Source organism: Octopus sinensis, linkage group LG5 (genome assembly GCF_006345805.1).
Source record: "Octopus sinensis linkage group LG5, ASM634580v1, whole genome shotgun sequence".
Lineage (NCBI taxonomy): Eukaryota > Metazoa > Mollusca > Cephalopoda > Octopoda > Octopodidae > Octopus > Octopus sinensis.
This window is the reverse complement of record NC_043001.1, coordinates 118710730-118732959: the sequence shown is the minus strand read 5'-3', so window position 1 is coordinate 118732959 and position 22230 is coordinate 118710730. Positions and strand designations below refer to the sequence as shown.

General features: G+C 37.0%; 1 protein-coding gene across 1 annotated transcript in view; it reads left to right on the top strand.

Moving 5' to 3' along the window:
* LOC115211957 (protein FAM149B1) overlaps positions 1 to 22230 on the top strand; it is a 101345-nt gene that overhangs the window by 50081 nt on the left and 29034 nt on the right. Inside the window, exons 2-3 of the mRNA XM_029780721.2 lie at positions 12042 to 12183; positions 19529 to 19621. Coding sequence (XP_029636581.1) covers positions 12056 to 12183; positions 19529 to 19621 — 221 coding nt within the window. The 5' untranslated portion in view covers positions 12042 to 12055. The remainder of the gene's footprint in view (positions 1 to 12041; positions 12184 to 19528; positions 19622 to 22230) is intronic.

Genomic DNA, 22230 nt, shown 5'->3' with positions numbered 1-22230 from the left:
AGTCAATAAAATAAATATTGATTGAGTGCTGGAGTTGATGTAATTGAATTACTCACTTCCCGAGATTGCTGGCCTTGTTACAAAATTTGAAATCATCATCATTATTATTATTATTATAATGATGATGATGATGATGATGAAGGCAGCTGGCTGGCAGAATCGTTAGCATGCCAGACAAGATGCTTCACAGTATTTCTCCCGTCATTATGTTCTGGGTTCAAATTTCGCCAAGGTCAACTTTGCCTTTTATCCTTTTGGGGTTGATAAATTAAGCACCAGTGAAACACTAGGGTTAATGTAATTGACTAGCCCCTTCCCCACAAATTCTAGCCTTGTGCCTTTAGCAGAAAGGATTATTATTATCATTAAGAGAGGTGAACTAGTAGATTCATTAGAGAGACAGACATGCTTTGCTGTGAGTCCTTTATGTTTTGAGTTGAAATCCTGTCAACTTTGCCTTTCTTTCTTTCAGAGGAGAGGGAATCATTCCATGCTTTACAGCACATCACTTCATCGACACCTTGAGGTTCTGTGCTTTCTTTAGATGAGTATTGTAACAAATTGGATAAGAAGAGTTTATTTCCTCACTCAACCTTCCCTTATTTCTAAGAGAAAAGGACACAGTGGAAATCTCCTTGCCATCCTTTCACAGGACAGTGTAACTGATTCTGAGAGAGTATGAGAGTATGTGTGGATCCGTGGATCCATATGTGTCTGTTCATATAGCCTATGTACCTATCCGTCTGTACGTGGATCTGTTTGTATAAACAGATCTCTGCTGGACTCTTTCGCCACAACTTTCTCTCACTCTTTCTTCTGTTGGCCTGCTCGCTTAGCCAGTGGGGTGGCGTCATTCGAAGGCTAAAACAATGCGAAGTGCATTGTGACCAGCGATGTGTTGCAACATCTGATAGTCTGGTCGGTCACAGCGATCACGGTGATACATGCATGCATGCATACATACATGCATACATACATACCAAAGTGGCTGTGTGGTAAGTCACTTGCTTAGCAACCACATAGTTCCAGGTTCAGTCCCACTGCATGGCACCTTGAGCAAGTGTCCTCTATTATAGCTTCATGCCAACCAAAGCATTGTGAGTGGATTTCGTTGAGAGTAACTGAAAGAAGCCCATCATATATATATATTTATATTTATAGATATATATATATATTATGAGATGTACTTGCATAGCAAGTGACCTGATCTGAGATCGTGTGCTGGAATGAAAACAATTGCAACGTGGAAGGTGTTTAGAAGCCATTTAAGAAACACACAAAAACTGTTAGATTCAATTCAACATTTAAATTTAATTTGTCAAAATATTTTCGGCGCTTTGAGACCATGACGAAAATATCTTGACAAATTTAAATGTTGAAGTGAATCTATCAGTTTTTGTGTGTTTCTTAAATGGCTTATAAGCACCTTCCACGCTGCAATTGATATATATATATATATATATATATATTTATATATGTATATATATATATATATATGTATATATATATTTACAGATAGATACATATATATAGATATATATATATATATTATATTTATAGATATATATATATATAGATAGATACATATATATAGATATATATAGATAGATAGATAGATAGATAAATAGATACATACATATATATATATATATATATATGTATATATATATTTACAGATAGATACATATATATAGATATATATGTATGTGTGTGTCTGTGTTTGTCCCCCCACCATCGCCGCTTGACAACCGATGTTGGTGTGTTTATGTCCCTGTAACTTAGCAGTTTGCCAGAAGAGACAGATAAAGTAAGTACTAGATTTACAAAAAATAAGTCCTGGGTCCATTTGTTCAACTTAATGCGGTGCTCCAGAATGGCAGCAGTCAAATGACTGAAACAAATAAAAGAATACATATATATATATATACGCACACACACACACACACACACATGTATGTATTTGTGTTTCCACGTGTCTTTATATTGACACTGTTTGAACCATGTTATCACTTCTTCACATCTTCCATGAAAGTGTAGCTCAGCTCTTTTGAAGACCAACCAATTAAAAACATCTTAGTTGAAACAACAACAGGAAGGACTTCCAGTCATAGAACACTTAATGAATATCTTCCGACCCATGTCAGCATGTTAAAAATAGATGTGAAAAACAACACAACTCCTCTCACTCTGCTTTCCCTATACATCGATAATGTTTAACAATAATGGGGATTGTAACTCAGGGAGTAGAGGGATGAAACTAAATTGCATATATACTCTCCTCTCCAACCATGCCACTCACCCACTCCTGTTAATAATACTCCTTAATGCTAACAAGCTACTGATTAGTGTAGGATATAAAACTGCATGTTCGTACTTGCAGTCATAACTGCCTCTCCTTTATATTATAGTGTCCCCTTGGGATCTTGTTTCCCCTCTCTCCTTCTGTTTCTCTCCTCCTCCCTCACTCTCTCTTTCCCCTTTCTGTCTTTTTTTATTATTCAGGATTGGGAGGAGTTTTGTTTTGGTTAGCTGTTAATAGTTTAGATTATATCTATGTGCATGTCTCTTTGTGTGTGCTTGTATGCACAAGTCTTACAGCGTATCTGTTTCTATGTGTGTGTGGTTTGTATGGAGAGGAGGAGGGGCAGCTGCAATTGTTTTTACTTGCAACTGTTTTGTGGTACAAATATCGATTTGATTTAAAGGATGGTTTACTGGAGAATGATGTTGTGTGTGTATATGCATATGTGCATATATACATACATGCATGCACATGCCTTAAAATAGGTCAACCGAATGGAGAACGGTTTTTTTTAACATAATGTTTTTTTTTAGTGTAGTGTTTTGTTTTGTTTTTAATTATTGCCTTCAAAGAGGAAATGATAGAGCTTCCAGGCAGTAGCCCTAGTTTCTAGAAATAGCAGCAAAATTTCCTCAAATCATGTTATTTTTAAGAAGAAAAGAGGGAACATGTCAGATAATTTAGTCCCTGGCATACAAAAGGTTCATTGCTGAACCACATTTAATAGAAGTTTTATCCAATCTGGATTGGACAGGGTCTAAACAACAGCTTGAGCAGGTGAGTCAATAAGCTGCCACTTTAGCAGTCGATGGATTGGCAAAGGAAGGGGAAAGGGTTGAAACTGGTTACTGGCTCTGCACTCTATTAAAATCAAAGGCCAATTATCTTGCAACAACATAATCCACCCATTTGTAAATAGATGCCTTTTGTGTACTACTGCTCTCTGTTTTAAAGCAGTGGAAGTTGCATAGAAATTAAGGAATTTTCCATTAGTTTATAGAAGTGAACTCAACTTTTGCTACAGTGAGTGGGAGTGTAACTTGAAGAGGGATGGGCTCCTTTTGTTTGATTTGCCTACGATACATTGAACCCGCCCAGTGGATAGTGAATGCCCAAATGGATAATGAAGAATCTCCACTTCCACCCACCACTAGATTCAAGGTGAAAGGAAATTGCTCATAACTTGTTTGGGATATGAGTTAGACAGAAGAGGGCCTTTCCACACATGGCAAGACATCCAAGCCTAGTAAGAAGAAGAAGAAGAAGGAACTACAACTCAGTTTGAAATCATGCTCTAATACCTGTAAAAGAATCAATTCACTATTGGCGCATAATGGACCAGTGGTGGCATTAAATTGAATGACAGAATCTACTTTCCAATGGGCTTCCATGCAGTATCTATCTTCCCAATTTCACTCACATGGTTTGGATCAAGGTAGGATCCAAGCTGCTCTACCATACAGCCATACCTGAAAATTGTTACAGTTGATGTAGACTCTGAAGATCCCTCCATTGTCATTAACATTAGCACCAGTGATACACTAAGATCAATTTAGCCACTTCCATACAAATCTGTGGCCTCCTACCAATGTAAAATTGTTTTTGGACAAGGCACCAAGTTAGCTTTGTTTGCAGAGAATGAAACTGTATAGCTGGATTGAATAAAATGTCACCTGCCCACACTCTTTCTGCGTAACGGTGTCATTAGGTTGTTGTTTGTCATACAGATTCTCTCTCTCTCTCTCTCTCTCTCTCTCTCTCTCGCCCACACTGGAGCAAGAGAAAGAGAGAGTGGGAGACAGCAAGAGTGCAAAAGAGAGCAAGTGGGAGGTGGTGGTGAAGTGCAAAGACATACTCACAAGGAATCGGGGATCAGAATATAATTGGGAATGGTAGAATAAAGGAAGAGAGAGATAGGTGATGGCAAGTGCCAGAGCATACCCCCAAGGTATGGACAGCATATACAAGTGGCAGGGCATTGCCAAAGAAGCATAAGGGCCAAGAGTAGTGTAGGACAGGACAAGATGTAAGTCTGGTGCATGAAGAGAAAATGAGAGGGAAGGAAGAGATGTAGTTTGGTTTGTTGGGGTAGGGTGTGTGGAAAGTTTTATTGTTACTGGGCCTGATGCGGCCTTCCGGCTTCACAGACCCCAATTGAACCGTCCAACCCATGCTAGCATGGAAAGCGGACGCTAAATGATGATGATGATGATGATGATGATGATGTTGGTGAAACTCCCAGCACTTCTAGAACTCAGTTTCACTGATGTCCAGACTGAGTTCTAACTGCTGCAATATGAAAGAGGCCTCAAGATAATCTCTATGACTCATACAAGTGGTAGAATTTACCAGTTTCCCACTTTAACTCTGGCACTTGGTTGATTTTAATGGAGCCCACTCCGTTGCAATCATTCAGACATCTTCCTTCCACACCAGACTCAGGATCACTTTAAAATATCATGGACGCTACCCTTCCTCCTTTGAATAAGATATTTTTTTAAAAAACCATACACAAAAAGCCTCTGACATTCATCCATCTAAGATTTGGGACAATCTTCTTGATTCGAGGAAATATTTTGTTTTGATACCCCAAATGGGTTACAGTATAATAATAATAATTCTGTCACAAAGAAAATTCTTTAACGTTTTTGAAATAGTCAATAAAATGTAAATTGTTTGTGAATATGTTATGTAATAAACCATGAGAAAGCATAAGAGCCACAATGCAACATGCACTACAAACAAAAACATAAAGAAAGAAAATGTATGAATTGTTAATTGGGAACCATTGAGCTGCATAATTGAAGCATTCAACATTGAATTTTAGAACAATCTCTTGTCTTTCTGTGTTGCAGTGGCTCACAGACTCACTGATTAGATTTCCCTTTAAAAATATAAATATTTAATGAAGCAGCTATTGTTTGCACTTATGAAAGATAATGTGTTTTAGGAGAGAATAAAAATTAATGTCTCTATAAAAAGAGAAAGAAAAACACCTTTCTATCCATTACGCAGTATTTAAAAGGTTTGTTGATGATAGGTGTGGCATTCATTTAGTTATGAATGAAGCATACACTTCCATTAATTTCTATTTGGTAATATGTGTTCTAATGAGGCGATTACATATCATGACATGTAACTTATTAAATGCAGTATATATCTATGTAAATATTTATTAAACTGAAATTTGTTTTTTTTTTACATAATTAAATTTTAAAGTTTTTACATGGGCTAGTCTTTTTTTTTTTTGTCAATTTCTTCCCACTGAAGGAATTGAATTTTGGTGATTATTTTCTTTAATCATTACTTTTACTAGTATTTCCTTTGTTGACTACCATGTACATTGATGGGTATAATCTGCATGTGTCATCATAATTATTTCATGTCCAATTTGCCTGGATTTGACAGGTCTTCTCCAGCACTGCATCACATTTATTGCAGTACTTTTTAAGTTCCTTCATGAGATTTAGCATCCTAAGACTAGCCTTCACCATTTCTGTTCTTATCTTTCTAAATGTTCCTCATCCACATGTCCATATTAGTTCAATTTTCTTTCTTACATACTGCGGCCAGTTCCTCTTATACCCAGATTGATAGCAAAGAAAGAGACCCTTGTAATGATCAAAGACCATAAACCAAACTTTGCTTCTAACCCCAAATGTCATCTGATCAACCTTGCAAAGTCTGAGAATGGCCTCATAAGCAAGTAGCTGATCAGAAAAATCAACAATTAGGCCTCACTCTCTGGTGTAACACCAGCAAGATCATCACATGGTTTAAAACCAACAGCAGCAGGGGTGGATCAAGGTTTACCTAATTTGATATTGTGGATTGTTACCTGTCTGCATCAAGGGTGTTATTGTATAGGGCACTGGATTTGGTAGTATCTATACTGAGATTAGAGATGAAGATGAAAGCATTATCATGCATGCCAGAAAGACTCTACTCTTCAGCAAGGGAGTGGCTTGAACCAAATGCTCTTGGCTAGAAGGCTCATTTGATTTAGCAATGGGGGCATTTCATGAGGCTGAAGTGTATGATTTAAAAAAAAATTTTTTTTTTGTCCTGAGCTTACTTAGTTCCCTGCTAGCTTTGCTCTCCACAGGTACAATGCTTTGACGATATCAAGAAGAGTGAACGATCACACTTGCAATAGACTTAGGAAGGACCTCCCATTCCATGAATACTCTTGAACCCAAGGTCACAATAGAAACCAGCCTGAAGACAGTTAACTTTCTTCATATGACATTGAACTTGGAATCCAGTGCCTATAGGCTCTTTAGGAAACTGAATGAGAGGCTGACAGACATTAGCACAGCTTTCTGTCATCCAGCCATAGTGTTCAGGAACCTAGTAAAAGGAGTCAGCAGAAAAATCTCCAGCTGGTCTTCAAGTAAACAGTTTTGATGTCACTACCCCCTACTACAATGAGGTTCTAGTTGTCAGCAGCTTTTAGGATAGGATTAATTACATGCTAGATCCTAACCACCTCTAAGAAAGAAAAAGTGCGCCACCAGAAAGTTTTGTGGTTCAGACCCACTTTCTCCCTAAAAAGAGGTAAGTTTTTCTTTAGATTATTGGATAAATACTTTCCTCATATGAATAGGTTCTGTAAAACTTTCGATAGGCATACCTGAAGAGCTGTGCATCTAAATAAAAAATATCATTAAGTCGGCCCCCACCTGAAACAGTGTTAGAATGCTCATACAGAGACAACATAGAGACACTTGTATATGAGGCAGGGGGGTAACATCAAAGAGCCCCAGTGGGCAGACAAATATGGGAAAGTTAATGGACACAACGGAATGTCCTTACAGAGCCAAATTTAACATTTTATTAATGAAGTAAATAAGTGATATTATCATGAATGTTGTTCCAAATGCTAGTCTGCAAATGAGGTGTATCATCTTATGCATAACAGGCATAAAGTAAGCAGAGATGTTTCTTCAGTAAAAATCTCAAATAATTGATTGTGTGTTATGTAATGGATAAATAGCTGATTAAAATAAAGCCTGTGTTATATAATACAATAAATATTTATTTAAAACAAAGCCTGGCATCAATAATAAAAAAAAAACCTCTCCTCAAAATTATATTTCTCCCTTCGGTGCTCTGACATACTCTTTGTATTAACAGTGAAGGATGTGTTAGAAGCCCTTTGACTGCAGGTAAAATTTTACCTACCTTTAAATTTGAGACTGCCATTGACAAATTTCTTTACAACCCTATATGAAAGAAAAAAGGTTTAAGCCAGTAATTTAATATTGATTAGACACCCATCAATTTGTAAAATTAAAGGGACATTAGTTTTTTCAGTACATGTGTTTTCCTACAGGTTCTTGTACACTTAAAAAGACCCTTGACCTGCTCTACAGTTACAGAACCTGATAGAAATATGAACTTTATCTCCTTCAAATCACTTAAAATCATTTTTGAAAAAAATACAAAGATACATTAAATAATTATTTACATTTGATGGATATTTGTCCTCATCTTGTTTGTTGTTAACACAACATTTCGGTTGATATACCCTCCAGCCTTGGGGAAATTTCGAACCTGGGTTCTCATTCCTAATGTATTTTTCAATGTTGGACATATGGCATAGTGGTTAAGAGCACAGGTTACTAACCCCAAGATTTCGAGTTTGAATCCAGGCAGTGATCTGAATAATAATAATAATAATAATAATAATAATAATAATAATAATAATAATAATAATAATAATAGTAATAATAATAATAATAATAACATTGAAAAATACCTTAGGAATGAGAACCCAGGTTTGAAATTTCCCCAAGACACCTGATGAAGGCTGGAGGGTATATCAGCTGAAACATTGTGTTAACAACAAACAAGATGAGGACAAATATCATATGTACATAATTCCTCTTCTCTTAGATGTAAAACTGTTTAAATAATGTAGTTTATAGATATATTGTGTACGAAAAACAAAAGAGAAGGTGATAGTCTGGGCCGGAATTCCTTTGAGTTCAGATCTTCTTAATCGAGGTTGACCTAGTGTTCAGCAACAACAATTTCATTCGTATTGACTTGGCATTTGCTAACATAAGCCTTTTCTATTAGTCCCTATGAATCTTCACCCTACCTTTCTTTGGGCCCATAATTGCTGCAGATTTTGGCCTGCAACCGTTTAAATAGAACATTAATGGTATCAAGCTCTCCAGCCGTGAAAGACAGTGAGACTAGTGAGTTTGGTGTCGTTAGTGTTCATGGAAATTGTCTGTTCCTCCAGACTTAGCTAGTATAAAAGAAATGGGCTTGCTACTGTTTCTTAAAGTGTCTTAGATGGGACCTACACCAATTCAGATGAGCCACAGCTGATTTCTTCCAGAAAGAGAGAACTGGTACCTTATTGACTTCTTGGGCAGGACTACTACCTCATTTATTGAACCTCAAAAGAATGAAAAGCAGTCAAGTTCAGTAGAACTTGAACTCAGAATGCAGAGAGCTAGAATGTCCCAAAGTATTCTGTATGATGCTCTAATGACTCGCAATATGCAGCCCATGAGGTCTTGTAATTATCAAAGATTTAATTAAATCTGTTTTTTGAAGAAGTTTTCTGTAGAGCTTCCCAATTAAGGGATCCCCATAGGAACATTGTGTATATGTATATATGTGAGTCTTTAAAACATGTAATCACATGACTATCTATCAGCTCTCAAACTGAAAATGAAGCAGTGGTTTATGCCATGTGTTAATTGATGCTCTGTGGAACAGCTTGCCACCCTGTTTATTCTTCACACACACACACACACACACACCACCTTACTACAATAATCATCCACCCACTCATTCACCTGCCTGCTGTCAGTCACTACTTTACCCAGTTTCTCTCTCTCTCTCTCTCTCTCTCTCTCTCTCTCTCTCTCTCTCCTCTCTCTCTCTCTCTCTCTCTCTCTCTCCCTCCCTCCAGCTAAAACTGGCCACAACTATTTTCACAAGCACTTTAAATGAGCTGGTGTTGTTGATGACAACGATAGTGCTGTTGATGATGCTGATATTGGTGAGAGTGATGTTGTTGTTGTTGTTGTTGGAGGTGGTGAGTGTGAGAGGAGGTGCCAGAGGAACAATTGATTTTATTTTGTCCTCTTGTGATTGGATTGATATAAGCCAACTGTCCAAATTGGACTTGGTGGAGGGTGGGAGATGAGTCGGGTGGAGGTGGATTTGGGTGTGCAAATGTTAGAGTGGGCAGGGGAGAGGATGGACATGAGACACTCACACACACACACACACACACATAGTGAGTAAGAGAGAGAGAGAGAGAGAGACAATGACAGTAGGTGGAATGTGAGTGATAAGAGTGAATGGTTAATGAAGAACGTCAATAGAAAAAAAGCTCATGAAAATAGTGACCTGAGGAGACGCTGATGAGGATGATGATGATGGTGACAGTGATGATGATGATGATGGTGATGGTGACAGTGATGATGATGATGATGATGATGGTGACAGTGATGATGATGATGATGATGATGGTGTCAGTGATGATGATGATGATGATGATGGTGACAGTGATGATGATGAGGATGATGATGGTGACAGTGATGATGATGAGGATGATGATGAGGGTGATGGTGATGATGATAATGAGGATGTTGGCAATGATGATGATGATGATGATGATGATGGCTGTTATATATGATGTTGATGGATTTTCTATGCAACAATCAAAAACGAATGAATAAATAAACAAATACACTGAAAGAAAATCTGCAACTTTTTTTTTTATGGCAGGGAGTGGAAGTTTGCTTTTTACTTTGCTTTCATTTATATTTGTTTATCTCTGTTTGTTGTGTATCCTTTTATCATTCTGATAAATATGATATGTTTACTGATGTGTCTATGTTCATCTCTTACTCTCTCTCTCTCTCTCTCTCTCTCTCTCTCTCTCTTTCTCTCTCTCTTCTCTCTCTCTCTCTCTCTTCTCTCTCTCTCTCTCTCTCTCTCTCTCTCTCTCTCTCTCTCTCTCTCTCTCTCTCTCTCTCTCTCTCTCCACAAATGCATTTACTTCCACACAATCATATAAGGTTACTCACGAACACATTAACACACCCTCACAAACTCATGCACACACACACACACACACTCTGACACAATCACACACACACACATACACTGGCACACACACACACACTCTGACACAATCACACACACACACACACACACTCTGACACAATCACACACACACACACACACACACACACTCTATACTCTCATTCATTCACTCAAACACAGAAATATATACACATTGTATACAGTCACTTTAATCCAACACACATATTGGTACACCCATACACACACATATATATATACACACTATACTACATATTACACATTGTCATCAATAAGTGATGGAGGGTATTCCATACTTGTCCAGGTGGGTGGTGGAAAGGGGTGAATCAGGTTATGTATGTGTTTTATTTTTATTTCTGTTTTTTCTTGAATTTCCATCTATGCATCAATAGAAGGAAGAAGTATATATACATTATGTGAATAGATATGTATATATACATGTATGTATGTATGCATGTATTCATCTATGTATGTGTGTGTGTCTGCTGTATGTGATAGCGGCAAGGGTACCATTGACAGGAACAGTAAATGTTTATGAGAGCCTGTTGACTAGACCAGACTGGATAGAATCAGGCTAGACAAAACCACCAAACAAGACAGACCAGACAAAACAAATGCACATCTGATCTAAACTAATACTGTGGGTTTAGATGTTCAGTCACCACAAGCACACCCTGCCTCTTCATTATCTGTCTGTCTGTCTAACTAGCTAGATAGCCATCCATCTATCTCTCTATTTGTCTAACCATCTAACTATCCATTCATTTATCTACCCTTCCCTCTATCTATCCATCTGTCCATCTATATATCTATTCTTCTATCTGTCTATCCACTCATCTATCAGTTGAACTATTTTATCCTTATACCTGTTCATCTAGCTGTCCATTTTTCTAGCTATCCATCTCTCTCTCTCTCTCTCTCTTCATATATATATATATATATATCCACCTATCCATCCAGGTAGCTAACATTTCATCCTTTTATTTATTCATCCTTCCATCCATTCATCCAGCTTGCTGGCTATCCTTCCATCTGTCCATCCATCTATCTATTTTTCCATCCGTTTATCCACCTTTTTGTTAGACTGATTTAAGATTTTTACTTCATACTTTGTTTCTCTTCCACCCAATCATAACACACATTCACACACCACACTCACACACATGCACACCCCATACACACTCACACACCAGATATACATCCAGCACATCACGTTACACACACACACACACCAGATATACATGCATCACCTCACGTTAGACACACACAAACCTGTCCCCTGCACACACTCACACAAACTGTCCATTGTTTGAAACACTGCACGGAAGTACTAGGATCATATTTTATTTAATCAAACTCGGATATTACCCTAAACTTCCCTGGATTTTCCATGATTTATTCTTGGACCTTTACTAACTTGACTTCTCTTAGATCTTTCTTGGATCTTACCCTAAACTTATCCGGGATCTCTGCTAGCCCTTAACAAGAGATCTGTCTTGTCCGTTTCCGGGGTTTTTCTGCACTTGTCTTTTTTTCTTTTATTTTTATACTTCTTGATTTAAAAAGTTATAATCGGTTGGGTGGGGGGTACTATTTTTCATTTTTGTATATGTATATGAATTTCTCTTATCCTTCGTTCCAGCCTCCTTTCTTTTTATGTCCCTACTTACCCACCCCCTATTTCTTTCTTACTTTGCTGGCACATCCTCAATATTGATGACAATACCTTGCCTAAGATCTTTCACCAAATGTTTGGGCCTTCAAGATGTTCTGGTGGTTAAGGGGTAATCAAATGATTTCTTTTTTTTTTCTTCATTTTTACATTCTGACATTTTTTGTTAAATATTTATTTTAACATTTTTTGTTAATAATTGTTGTTGTTATTGTTGTTGTTGGTGGTGGTGGTGGTAGTGCTGCTGCTACTGCTGGTCATGGTCGTCGTCGTGGTGATGATGCATGCCCAGTGGTTAGAATGTGCATGAATTTTAGAAGACTCACACAAGGTTACAAGTTTGTTTCCTGGACTGGGTGGTACATTGTGTCCTTGAGCAAGCCACTCCATTTCACTTAATTCCAGTCTATTCAGTTGAAAATGAATTCCAGCCCTTACCACCTCCAGCTGTTACATCCTCATTATTTCACTGAGTCAAGGGCAGGGGATCCAAACAAATGCCTTTGCTCACAAAACAATTAGCAAAAACATGGTACTTGCTACTAGGTCATCCTCACATGTGGATGATTGCTATATTTTTGTTTGTTTGTTTGCTTGCTTTCTGTTTGATTTTTTTTTTTTATCAAAGGTTAATTGTGATTATTCATCCCCTGGGCATCCTTGACTGAGGTGTCCTTGTCTTGTTTAAAATGAAAAAGTGTGATGTAGAGGAGATTTAACTTCTATATTTAGCAGGTCAAATGACCACAAGTGACTCATTCCCCACCCCTCGTTAGATTCCCTAAGGCTTATGTGAACGGCAGGTGTTGTGTAGCATCAGACAAAAGATCCTACTGTAATATAATTTCAACCCTATATTTTCACCGTCGTCATCATCTCATCTTCATCATAGTCATATTGGATCCACTTTTCCTGCGTGGGTCGGACAGTTCATTAGTTCTTATTTGTAGTTTTTGTCTTAGATAAGTCAGAGGACCACATCTCACTTGTATGTTCTATATTCGGCCTGGTTTCTATTGTTGAATTCCCCTCCTAACACCAACCACTTTATAGAGTGTACTGAGTGTATTTTATTGTAGGACCAGCACATGATGTGTGTTCAAATTCTATCAGTATTCACTTTCTCTTTCTTGACATCAACATTGATACAATAAACAGCAGCGCAATGTTGAGGTTGATTCCACTAACTCTCCATAAATGATATAAACCCAAAGGATATCAAACCCTTAAAAGACTAACCTTTTCCTATCAAGTTACAAAATAGTTTAAGACTTAAAACCAAAGCAACAATTTAAAGTTACCTTTCTATGAATTTGTTAAATTAACAATTCATTATTTTTTTCAGCACATATGCATCAGTACCACAGGATCTTTTGTATTTAGAACTTGCTACTGATACTAAAAAGTTTCCTCTACTACTGGTCTAAGATGCTCGGGCCATGACCATCTCGTCTTATTTTTTATATTTATTTTTTATCTTTTGCAAAACACTGTGTTAAAGAATATTTGTCTTGCCTATGCAAATATGAGAAAAGACATGAAATGATAATGTTGATGTTGATGTAGGTACCCTGTGATACTTTATCTAATGTCACCTTTTTTTTCAAGAGAGTAGAATGTGGTTAAAGGAAGATTTAGCTGTTGTTTCTAGCAAGTTGGGTGTGTTGGCTGATGTAGTTGTCGGTTGAATGATTGTGATCCGCAGAGAGATTCCACTGTTTAAACATGGTCGAGAGCCACATTACACACTCTTGATATGCAGTACCATATTATTGGAGATTCACTGTGGAAGTCCAGACATGATATTGTATTTTCTCCACTTTCCAGTCTGCTCTTGGATGTCTGTTGGTGGTGGTGATGCTGGCGTTCAGGTTGCTGTTGTTGTTGTCATTTAACTCAAGGCAGGCACTAACTGAATAGACCTGTGATCAAAAGAGCTCCAGCCTTGACCACACCATCCTATTCAGTGCCATCTTGAGGTATCGCCCCATCGGTTTATGTGGCCTAATACTAATTCATGTTTTAGAGGCCCCAATTCATTGCTTATCTCTGACGTCTACAATGCTATTTGGACATTCCTGATCCTACGTTCATACATATATAGGTACCACACTATCCATTGTATTTTTTATTTTAAGATAGTTGGATATGATGGTGATTTCAATACTGAATCTAGCAGGTTGAGCAGCTATGTAGTGGTTCCCTCCTTAGCCATCCTGTAGATCCTGGCTGTAGGTCAATCAGATTAACTGGACTTGGTCATATCACAATAACTTCTTTTTTTTTACCACTTCTCCCAGCACAATTTTCCAAAATAATAAAGTGTTGCTGCTGCTACAGCTATTTTTGCATGTAATGTGCATTAAAGAGGTGCATATCTGAACCTACGGATAGTTTACTAAGAACTGTGTTGTACTTTTTTTATCACTTTTGCACACCCAGGTATCCTTACATTTCAAGAATTTTTATTGTTATTTAGTTCTAGGGAAGCCCTAATCAAGCACACCTATAATTAAATATAATTCCAACTGTAGTTATCTTCCTTTTTCTATGTGCATGGAATCCCAATCCACATTATCTAGGGCATCCTTGTTTAAGATGGTAGGATATGATTTGAGAGAGATTTGGCTGCTATTTCTAGTAGGTTGAGTGACCAGGTAGAAGCTCTCTTATTAGCTAAGTGATTTGTGTGCAGCCTGTTATGCTGGGAATACACTATACTATATTCTTTGTGGTCTGTAGTAGAGAAAATTAGGGCTAGTGTGTGACTGGCAGCATAGTCCATACATAAAGTGTTGGTTTCTTTGCATTGGTCAAATGCAATTCTTGGGAATGTCCGAAAAGTTTTTGTACATCATTTTGTTTTTTCTATGTTTTTTGTGAATGTTGTTGGTAAGTGTTAGTATTTTTGTTTTGTAGTGGTGTGTGTGTGCGGTGGTGTTGGTAGTTCTGTTTGATGACTTTTGATTTTGCTAGCAAGAAGGAATAGGATACTGCCAGAAAGCTTCTTTTTTTTAATCTGCTAATATGGAACTGGATTTCTATAATGTGATAAAGAATTGGAGTATTTGGAGAGCTGTGCCTGCAGAATTGTGTTGGAAGAGGGAAAAAGCTGTAATAGCATCAGTAAATGTACTCTTGCATAAAGGTGAGGATGGTCGTGTAGATATGTCAGGAGAAATAGATGTGCTAATGACACTTCTGAAGGCCACTCAGATTGGTGGGTAGGAGAGGGAAGGGATCCTCAAAGTGGAGACTGGACTCAAATGCATGCAACAGTGTGGATTTCATAAAAGATACCTCAAGAATGTGGAAGTAGTGTTAGATTTGGCAACAAATTAAGTCTACCACCCAAGTAATCTATTTGAGGATTTGAACTCAAAATGCCAATGCAAAAAGCCAGAATAAATGTTGCAAGACATCCCATTCAATGCTGCAGCATTTCTGCCAGTCTTCCACTCTAAATTGATGTATTATTTATTGACCCCAGAAGAATGAAAGGCAAAGTTGGCTTTGGTGGAATTTGAATTTAGGAAAGCAAAGAGCCAGAATAAATACTGCAATGCTGGATGTACTGTTGTTGTTATTGTTGTACTTGCTGACCTGAAAGTTCACTTGCCAGAATTTTGTATAGTTTCTGTTTAGCCACAGGTCAGCCCTGAGCAAACAAACTTATGATTAAAAGAATCTTAGCTGTAACCATACTGCCTTTGTAGGAGTATCTCAGACTAACTTAGCTAATGTGGTTTTCCATTTTCAATGCTGTAAGAGTGATTTGGTTACTATTTCTGCATGGCCAAATGACCACGTGGAACCCACCTCATTGGCAACTTTTTTTTTTTTTTGCTGTTTTCACTGAGGTGTTTCAAAGAGGGTTTCTGTGTTACTGAAGGAATCACATATTCTTTGTATCAGGTTTTGTGAAGCATCTGATAGTTGGATATTGTGGCTTGGAGCCATATTGTAAACTGAATGTTGGAATGCATGGGTTGGTGATGGTAAGGATGAGATTGTTTTTTAAATATATTTGTGAGTGTATATAAGATGATATTAGTTCAGTATGGTGCTGTTTGGGTTGGTGTTCGTTGGAATTTAGAATTGTTATAATTCTTCCTGGTATCCAACTTCTAGTGATATCTAATGTTAATGTTGGTGTGAGGAAACATTGTTGTTTTTAGTTCTAGGTCATCCCAGATGAATCGACAGACCTATAATTAAAGAAGTCCAGTCTTACCAACTTGACCATTTTTTTTCAGACATGGGATATCCAGGACTACATTGTTCTTAAGACTGTTGAGGATAATTTGAGGGAGATGTGGTTGTTATTAATAACAGATCAAGTTTCTATATAGAAGGCTCTTTCATTGGCTCATGAATTTGCATTTAATCCTTGCACCAGTATGAAGAGTTGAAGATGTTGGCAGATGCAATAATTCCTTTGGGTCAAAGGTTGTCAAACTTTTTCAACCAAAATCCTCCTTCATCATGCCTGGCAGTGTTGGCATACACTGTGTAAAATGGTTACCATTGAAGACAATAGACACATACTATTTGTTATTAATTTAGTTTAATTTAAAGAGTTCAAATCTTGCCATGGTCAAATTTGTTTTTCATCCTTCCAAGGGAGGGTGATGATCAATAAAATTAAGTACCAGTGATGAATTGGTGTTAATATAATCAACCATTCTCTCCCACAAAATTTCTGACTTTGTGTCTATGTAAGAAATCCATTTCATTTATTATTATATTTTTAAAGAAGTAAATGAGCTTCTTCTTTTTAACAAATGACTCCATTTTAAGTGCAGCTTCAACAAGGCATGTCTGCCTATCATTCTCAGTTGAACAGCTTGTCTGAAATTTGTTTTTGGTTATAAACATTGTTGAAAACACTGGTTCACAAGGATAAGTGGATGTGAACAGCAAAAGGCTTTCCACATATTTTCTAGACATGGATTTTGTTTAGTTGGTTGTGTTTACTTCAAGATTTCTGTTTTTTTACAAGCTTCACATACCCCAGTTCGAGAATCCCTGATTTAGACTCTCAGTGTGAAATGCTATGCTCTGCTGATGAGATTAGCTTAAGGCCAAAATATGCCCAGAGTTGCCTCTCATACTTTAGGTAAAATAGTATTTAGTCTTTTCCATACCTATTATATATATATATATATATCTTCAATTCCATCATAGGCAAATGGAAACCTGCAACCATGAACCATATAACCTAATACTACGTGGTTATGGTCAGTGTTTAGTGACTAAACCAGCCCTCAACTAGCCTTGCCTAATGAAGAGAATGTGTGGGCATCCAACAAAATTTAAAAAGCAAAATCTGCCAAAGGTTGATGAGTTCCTTGAGAGGTATTGATACTTATATCCTAGGGAAGAAGTGGATGTCATCAGGGTTACCAAGTCCAGTGAAACACTTGAATGAGAGTTTGACTAACATTTATTTAATTTCATAGTGGACCATTTGGGACCAAACAATGTATAGAGAAAGTCAAGACTGAGAGGAGTGAAAAATATTGGCAAAACATTTCATGTACCCGACTGCAATACTGCCATGGGAATAACTTGATATTCAAATAATTTATCATTATATTATATTACTTCAGTTCAGATCCCAATACAGCTCACTTTGCATTTCTCTTGTGAGGATCAATAAATGAGTTCCAATTAATTAAGGGAATTGATTCAATTAATTATATCTCATCCTTATAATTTATGATCTTTAACCTCCTGCCATGTGAAGATCTATAATGTAATCATGTTGCATTTATAAATAATTATAGACCCATAAAGTTTTGTCATATTTCGTTTCCTAAAATCATATTTGACTGTCTCTTCTCATTTGAATATATATGTGTGTGTGAGCGTGTGTGTGTGTGTGTGTGTGTTTATTGATGTGTTTAGCCCTTGGCCAGTTTTGATTAAACAGACCTATGATCAAAGTGTTCCAATCATGACCATTCCATTATATTTCAGACAGCATTTCCAGAACTACATTATTCAATTTGTTCTTCTTATTTTAAGATAAGATGTGGTTTAAGGAGAATTTTGCTGCTATTTCTAACTTCTCAAGCTACCATGTACAGGCTCCCACTGTTGATTTGGTATGTGTATAGTGTCTGTTTCTACAAACCAAATAGCAAATGGGTCCTTTATCAGTTTCAACAATAAGTATTCCAGTTATTCAATCTTATGATCTGTCTTTGGGACCTCCATCCTCAAGGCTATATCACTCATACATCTGCACTTGTATGCACAGGTCTTAAGCATACTTTTACAGATGCAGGGTCAGTCTTTTCTTAGGAAGACTGGTAGTTGCTTATGCATGAATGTCTCCTTTCTCCTTGCTATGAATGTTTACTTAAAGGAAATGCCATCAACCCATGTTGACACAGCTTAGGTTCAGTGTTGTCACTGGCATTATTGACAGAGTGTAAAGAACCAAAATAAACACCACAAAGCATCTTGCCTGAACTGTTTGCAGTTCTACCTATCTGTCACCCTAGACAGGTACATTTTTATCAACCCCAAAAGAACTAAAGACAAAGTTGACCTTGGCTTCATTTGAACTCAGAGCCCAGAGCGGTAGAAGAAATACTATGAGACGTTCTATCCAACACTTAGCCAACTCTACCATTTCCCCACCTACTTGATTTAATTATATTGAAGTGTAAGTGGCTCATTATCCCACAGTCATTTGCATTCTTAACATAGTCAAATCTTCATGTAGAATCACTGTAACACAGTGTCACAGAGGTAACCTTTTGCCGTCTATCCAAAAGACTTCCATGTAGAGAAATAGTAACCAAATCTCCCTTAAATCACATCTTAAAATAATAAAAGGTATACATCAGGTGATGAAGACTTTGAAACTATGTCTGAAGAAAGGACAGGATTATGACAGTTGCAATACCTTTGATTATTGGTATAGTCATGTGTGAAGGGGCACAGAACCTAGTGGTCAGGGTGCTCACTTCACAACCATGGAGACCTGGTTTCAGTTCATGGACTAGGCTACATGTTGTATCCATGAGCAAGGCACACATTTTTCCAGTCTGTTTGGCTTTACATGAGTACCAGCCAGGCACTGGTGCAGCTCCCTTTTCCTCCAACTGTCACATCCTGGATGCTGCTAGGGTAAAGGGGATGGGGACAAGAAGGTGAGGGTGTCATCTGCTCATGACAGCTTAGTTATCTAAAAAAACACCTAACAAAAGCACAATACATGTCACCAGACCATATTATTGGCACTGTACAGCCAGCATATAATGAAACAATAGTACATGCTAGTTGTACTTGTACTACTGGTCTTCTCAGTCAGAGTGGACCTGGGGCTAGACAACAACACACACACACTCACACACAAACACTCTCTCTCTCTTTCCCTCTCTCTCTCTAATTCATTACAACTCTATTGACCTTTATTTATTTGTTTTGTGTTTTTCTTCAAGACAAGGTTTATCTCGGTCACTGCTAGAAAAACATCCACCACCAGACCAGCAGGAAGACCCAGAGCTGACTCCAAATTTTGAAGAAGGATCCAGGTAGTGTACCCCTTCCTCTATCTCCCACTTTATTCTTCTTCTTATCACCTGTTCTTGTCTTGCTGGATTTTACCTTTCATCCTTTCAGGGTCAATAAAATAAGTACCAGTTATGCGCTGGGATTGATGTAATCAACTAGCTCCTTCCCCAAAACGTCCCAACCTTGTGCCTATAGTAGAAAGGACTATTATTATTACTATTGTGACTATTATTTTTATTTTCATTATTAAGGCTGCAAATTGGCAGAACCATTAGAGTATTAGACAAAATGTTTAGCAGCATTTCTTCTGGTTCTTCCACGTTGATAAAGTAAGCTAGCCTTGTATCAAAATTATAAAGAAAAGATTGTTATTATTATCACCACTATTATTATTTGGTGTATGAGAATGGTGTTATGACAGAATTGGTTGGGTGGCAGTATTTAGCAACATTGCTTTGCATTGCTTTACATTCTGAGTTCATATACCCTCGTAGTGAAGTGTTTAGGGCAATATAATGATCCGTTTCCTCTTCCAAAAATTATACTACTGTATTTATGAGGGAAAGCTTTCTTTACAAGTAACTGCTTTGCTGGCTTTCCTTCATGTATGTGCCATAGTTTCAATGTATATTCAAACATCAGCAGAGAATGTAACAAGAACCCTATAATACCAGGCAACAAATTCTGTAGAAAGAATTAGTCAGTTAAATTGATCCCATGGTATTAAGGAGATCAGTATATAATTTCATTAACATGCAAAGGTATAAAAAGCAGAGTCAACTTTGATGAAATTTGAACTTAGAACAGAAAGCAATAATATGAAATACTACTGGACCTTTAGTGCAGTGCTCTCTTATATCTAACACTTGTCTACCTTATTAATAATGATTTCTAACATAAATAAAAACTACACACTTGGTGGAAGCAAACAATAAATTATTTCAGCCTCAGCAATTCACTGGTAATTATTTCAGAAAGGTGAAGGGCTAAGCTGACCTTGGTAAGGTTTGGACTCAAGAAATAATGTATTGCACCATAACACTATTGATAATTGCTTCGAATTTAGGCACGAGGTCAGCAATTCCAGGAGGAGATTGGGGTCAAGGGAGCTAGTTGATTGCATTTGCTCTAGTACTTGATTGGTACTTTATTATCCCTGAAAGAATGGAAGGCAAAGTTGATTTCAGTGGGATTTGTACTCAAAACATAGCTGGAAGAAATGTTGCTAAACATTTTGATTGATCTGCTAATGATTCTGCCAGCTCACCATCTTTGTAATAATCAATAATAAAGATAAGATGATAAAACCTCTTAACATGTCTGACAGAAAATTTTTGAAATTTTTAAATATTTCATGTCACACTGAAGTAAAATGAAATAAAACAGCAATTATAATAAGACCAACATTAATTATTACTTGAGAACAACTTAGTGGTACTATGTAGAAGATGTCAAGGATAGTTCTTATGTTGGGAGAATGGCTTTATAAGAACTGGCTGTTAATAACCAAGTCAAATAAGATAATTTAATGCTTATTAACCAAAGACAACAATCAACAATGTCTGTGTTTTATAAATTCTGATTGATTCTCTACCAATATACGTTTTTGAAATGTGCTTTTGTATAGATAATACAAAAAAGTTACAGCTGTATTATGACACAAACTGAAGACAGATAAATGTCATAATACCTAGAGCATAGATTCTCCTTCTTCCTCTCAGATACTCTTTCTCCCCACCCAGCCCCACACACACACTCAATGTAACATCTGCACTATAAAGCGTGGTACATATCGGCTTAGCAGTCAGGTTTGTAATGTAGTTTTGATACCCAGTCAAGGCATCTAACTTAACTCACAGCCATTATCTTTCTCTCAGATTAAAAGGGCTTGACACATTTCACAACAGACCCTCTTCACATTACAGTTCTATATGTAAGAGATGAGGAATTATGTACATTATTTACATTGTTTACATTTGACAGATATTTGTCCTCATCTTGTTTGTTGTTGACACAGCATTTCAGCTGATATACCCTCCAGCCTTCATCAGGTGTCTTGGGGAAATTTTGAACCTAGGTTCTCATTCTTAAGGTATTTTTCGATGTTATTATTATTATTATTATTATTATCATTATTCAAGTCACTGCTTGGAATTGAACTCGGAATCTTGGGGTTAGTAGCCTGCGCTCTTAACCACTAAGCCATATGCCCACGGGTATATGGTATAGAAGTTAAGAGCACGGGCTACTAACCCCAAGATTGCAAGTTTGATTCCAGGCAATGACCTGAATAATAATAATAATAATAACATCGAAAAATACCTTAGGAATGAGAACCCAGGTTTGAAATTTTCCCGAGACTCCTGGTGAAGGCTGGAGGGTATATCAGCCGAAACATTGTGTTAACAACAAACAAGATGAGGGAAAATATCCATCAAATGTGAATAATGTACTTTTTCACATTCCTTAGAATGTGACTCAAGTAAAATCCAAAGACCTAATCTTCTGTAATGCTATACTTCCACTTTTTAAAATCATTTTTGTTTTATTTAATTATCTAAATACTAATTAACAACATAAAGTAGTTGTACAAAGTCACAGTTTCTCCCAACTCAGTATCATTTCAGTT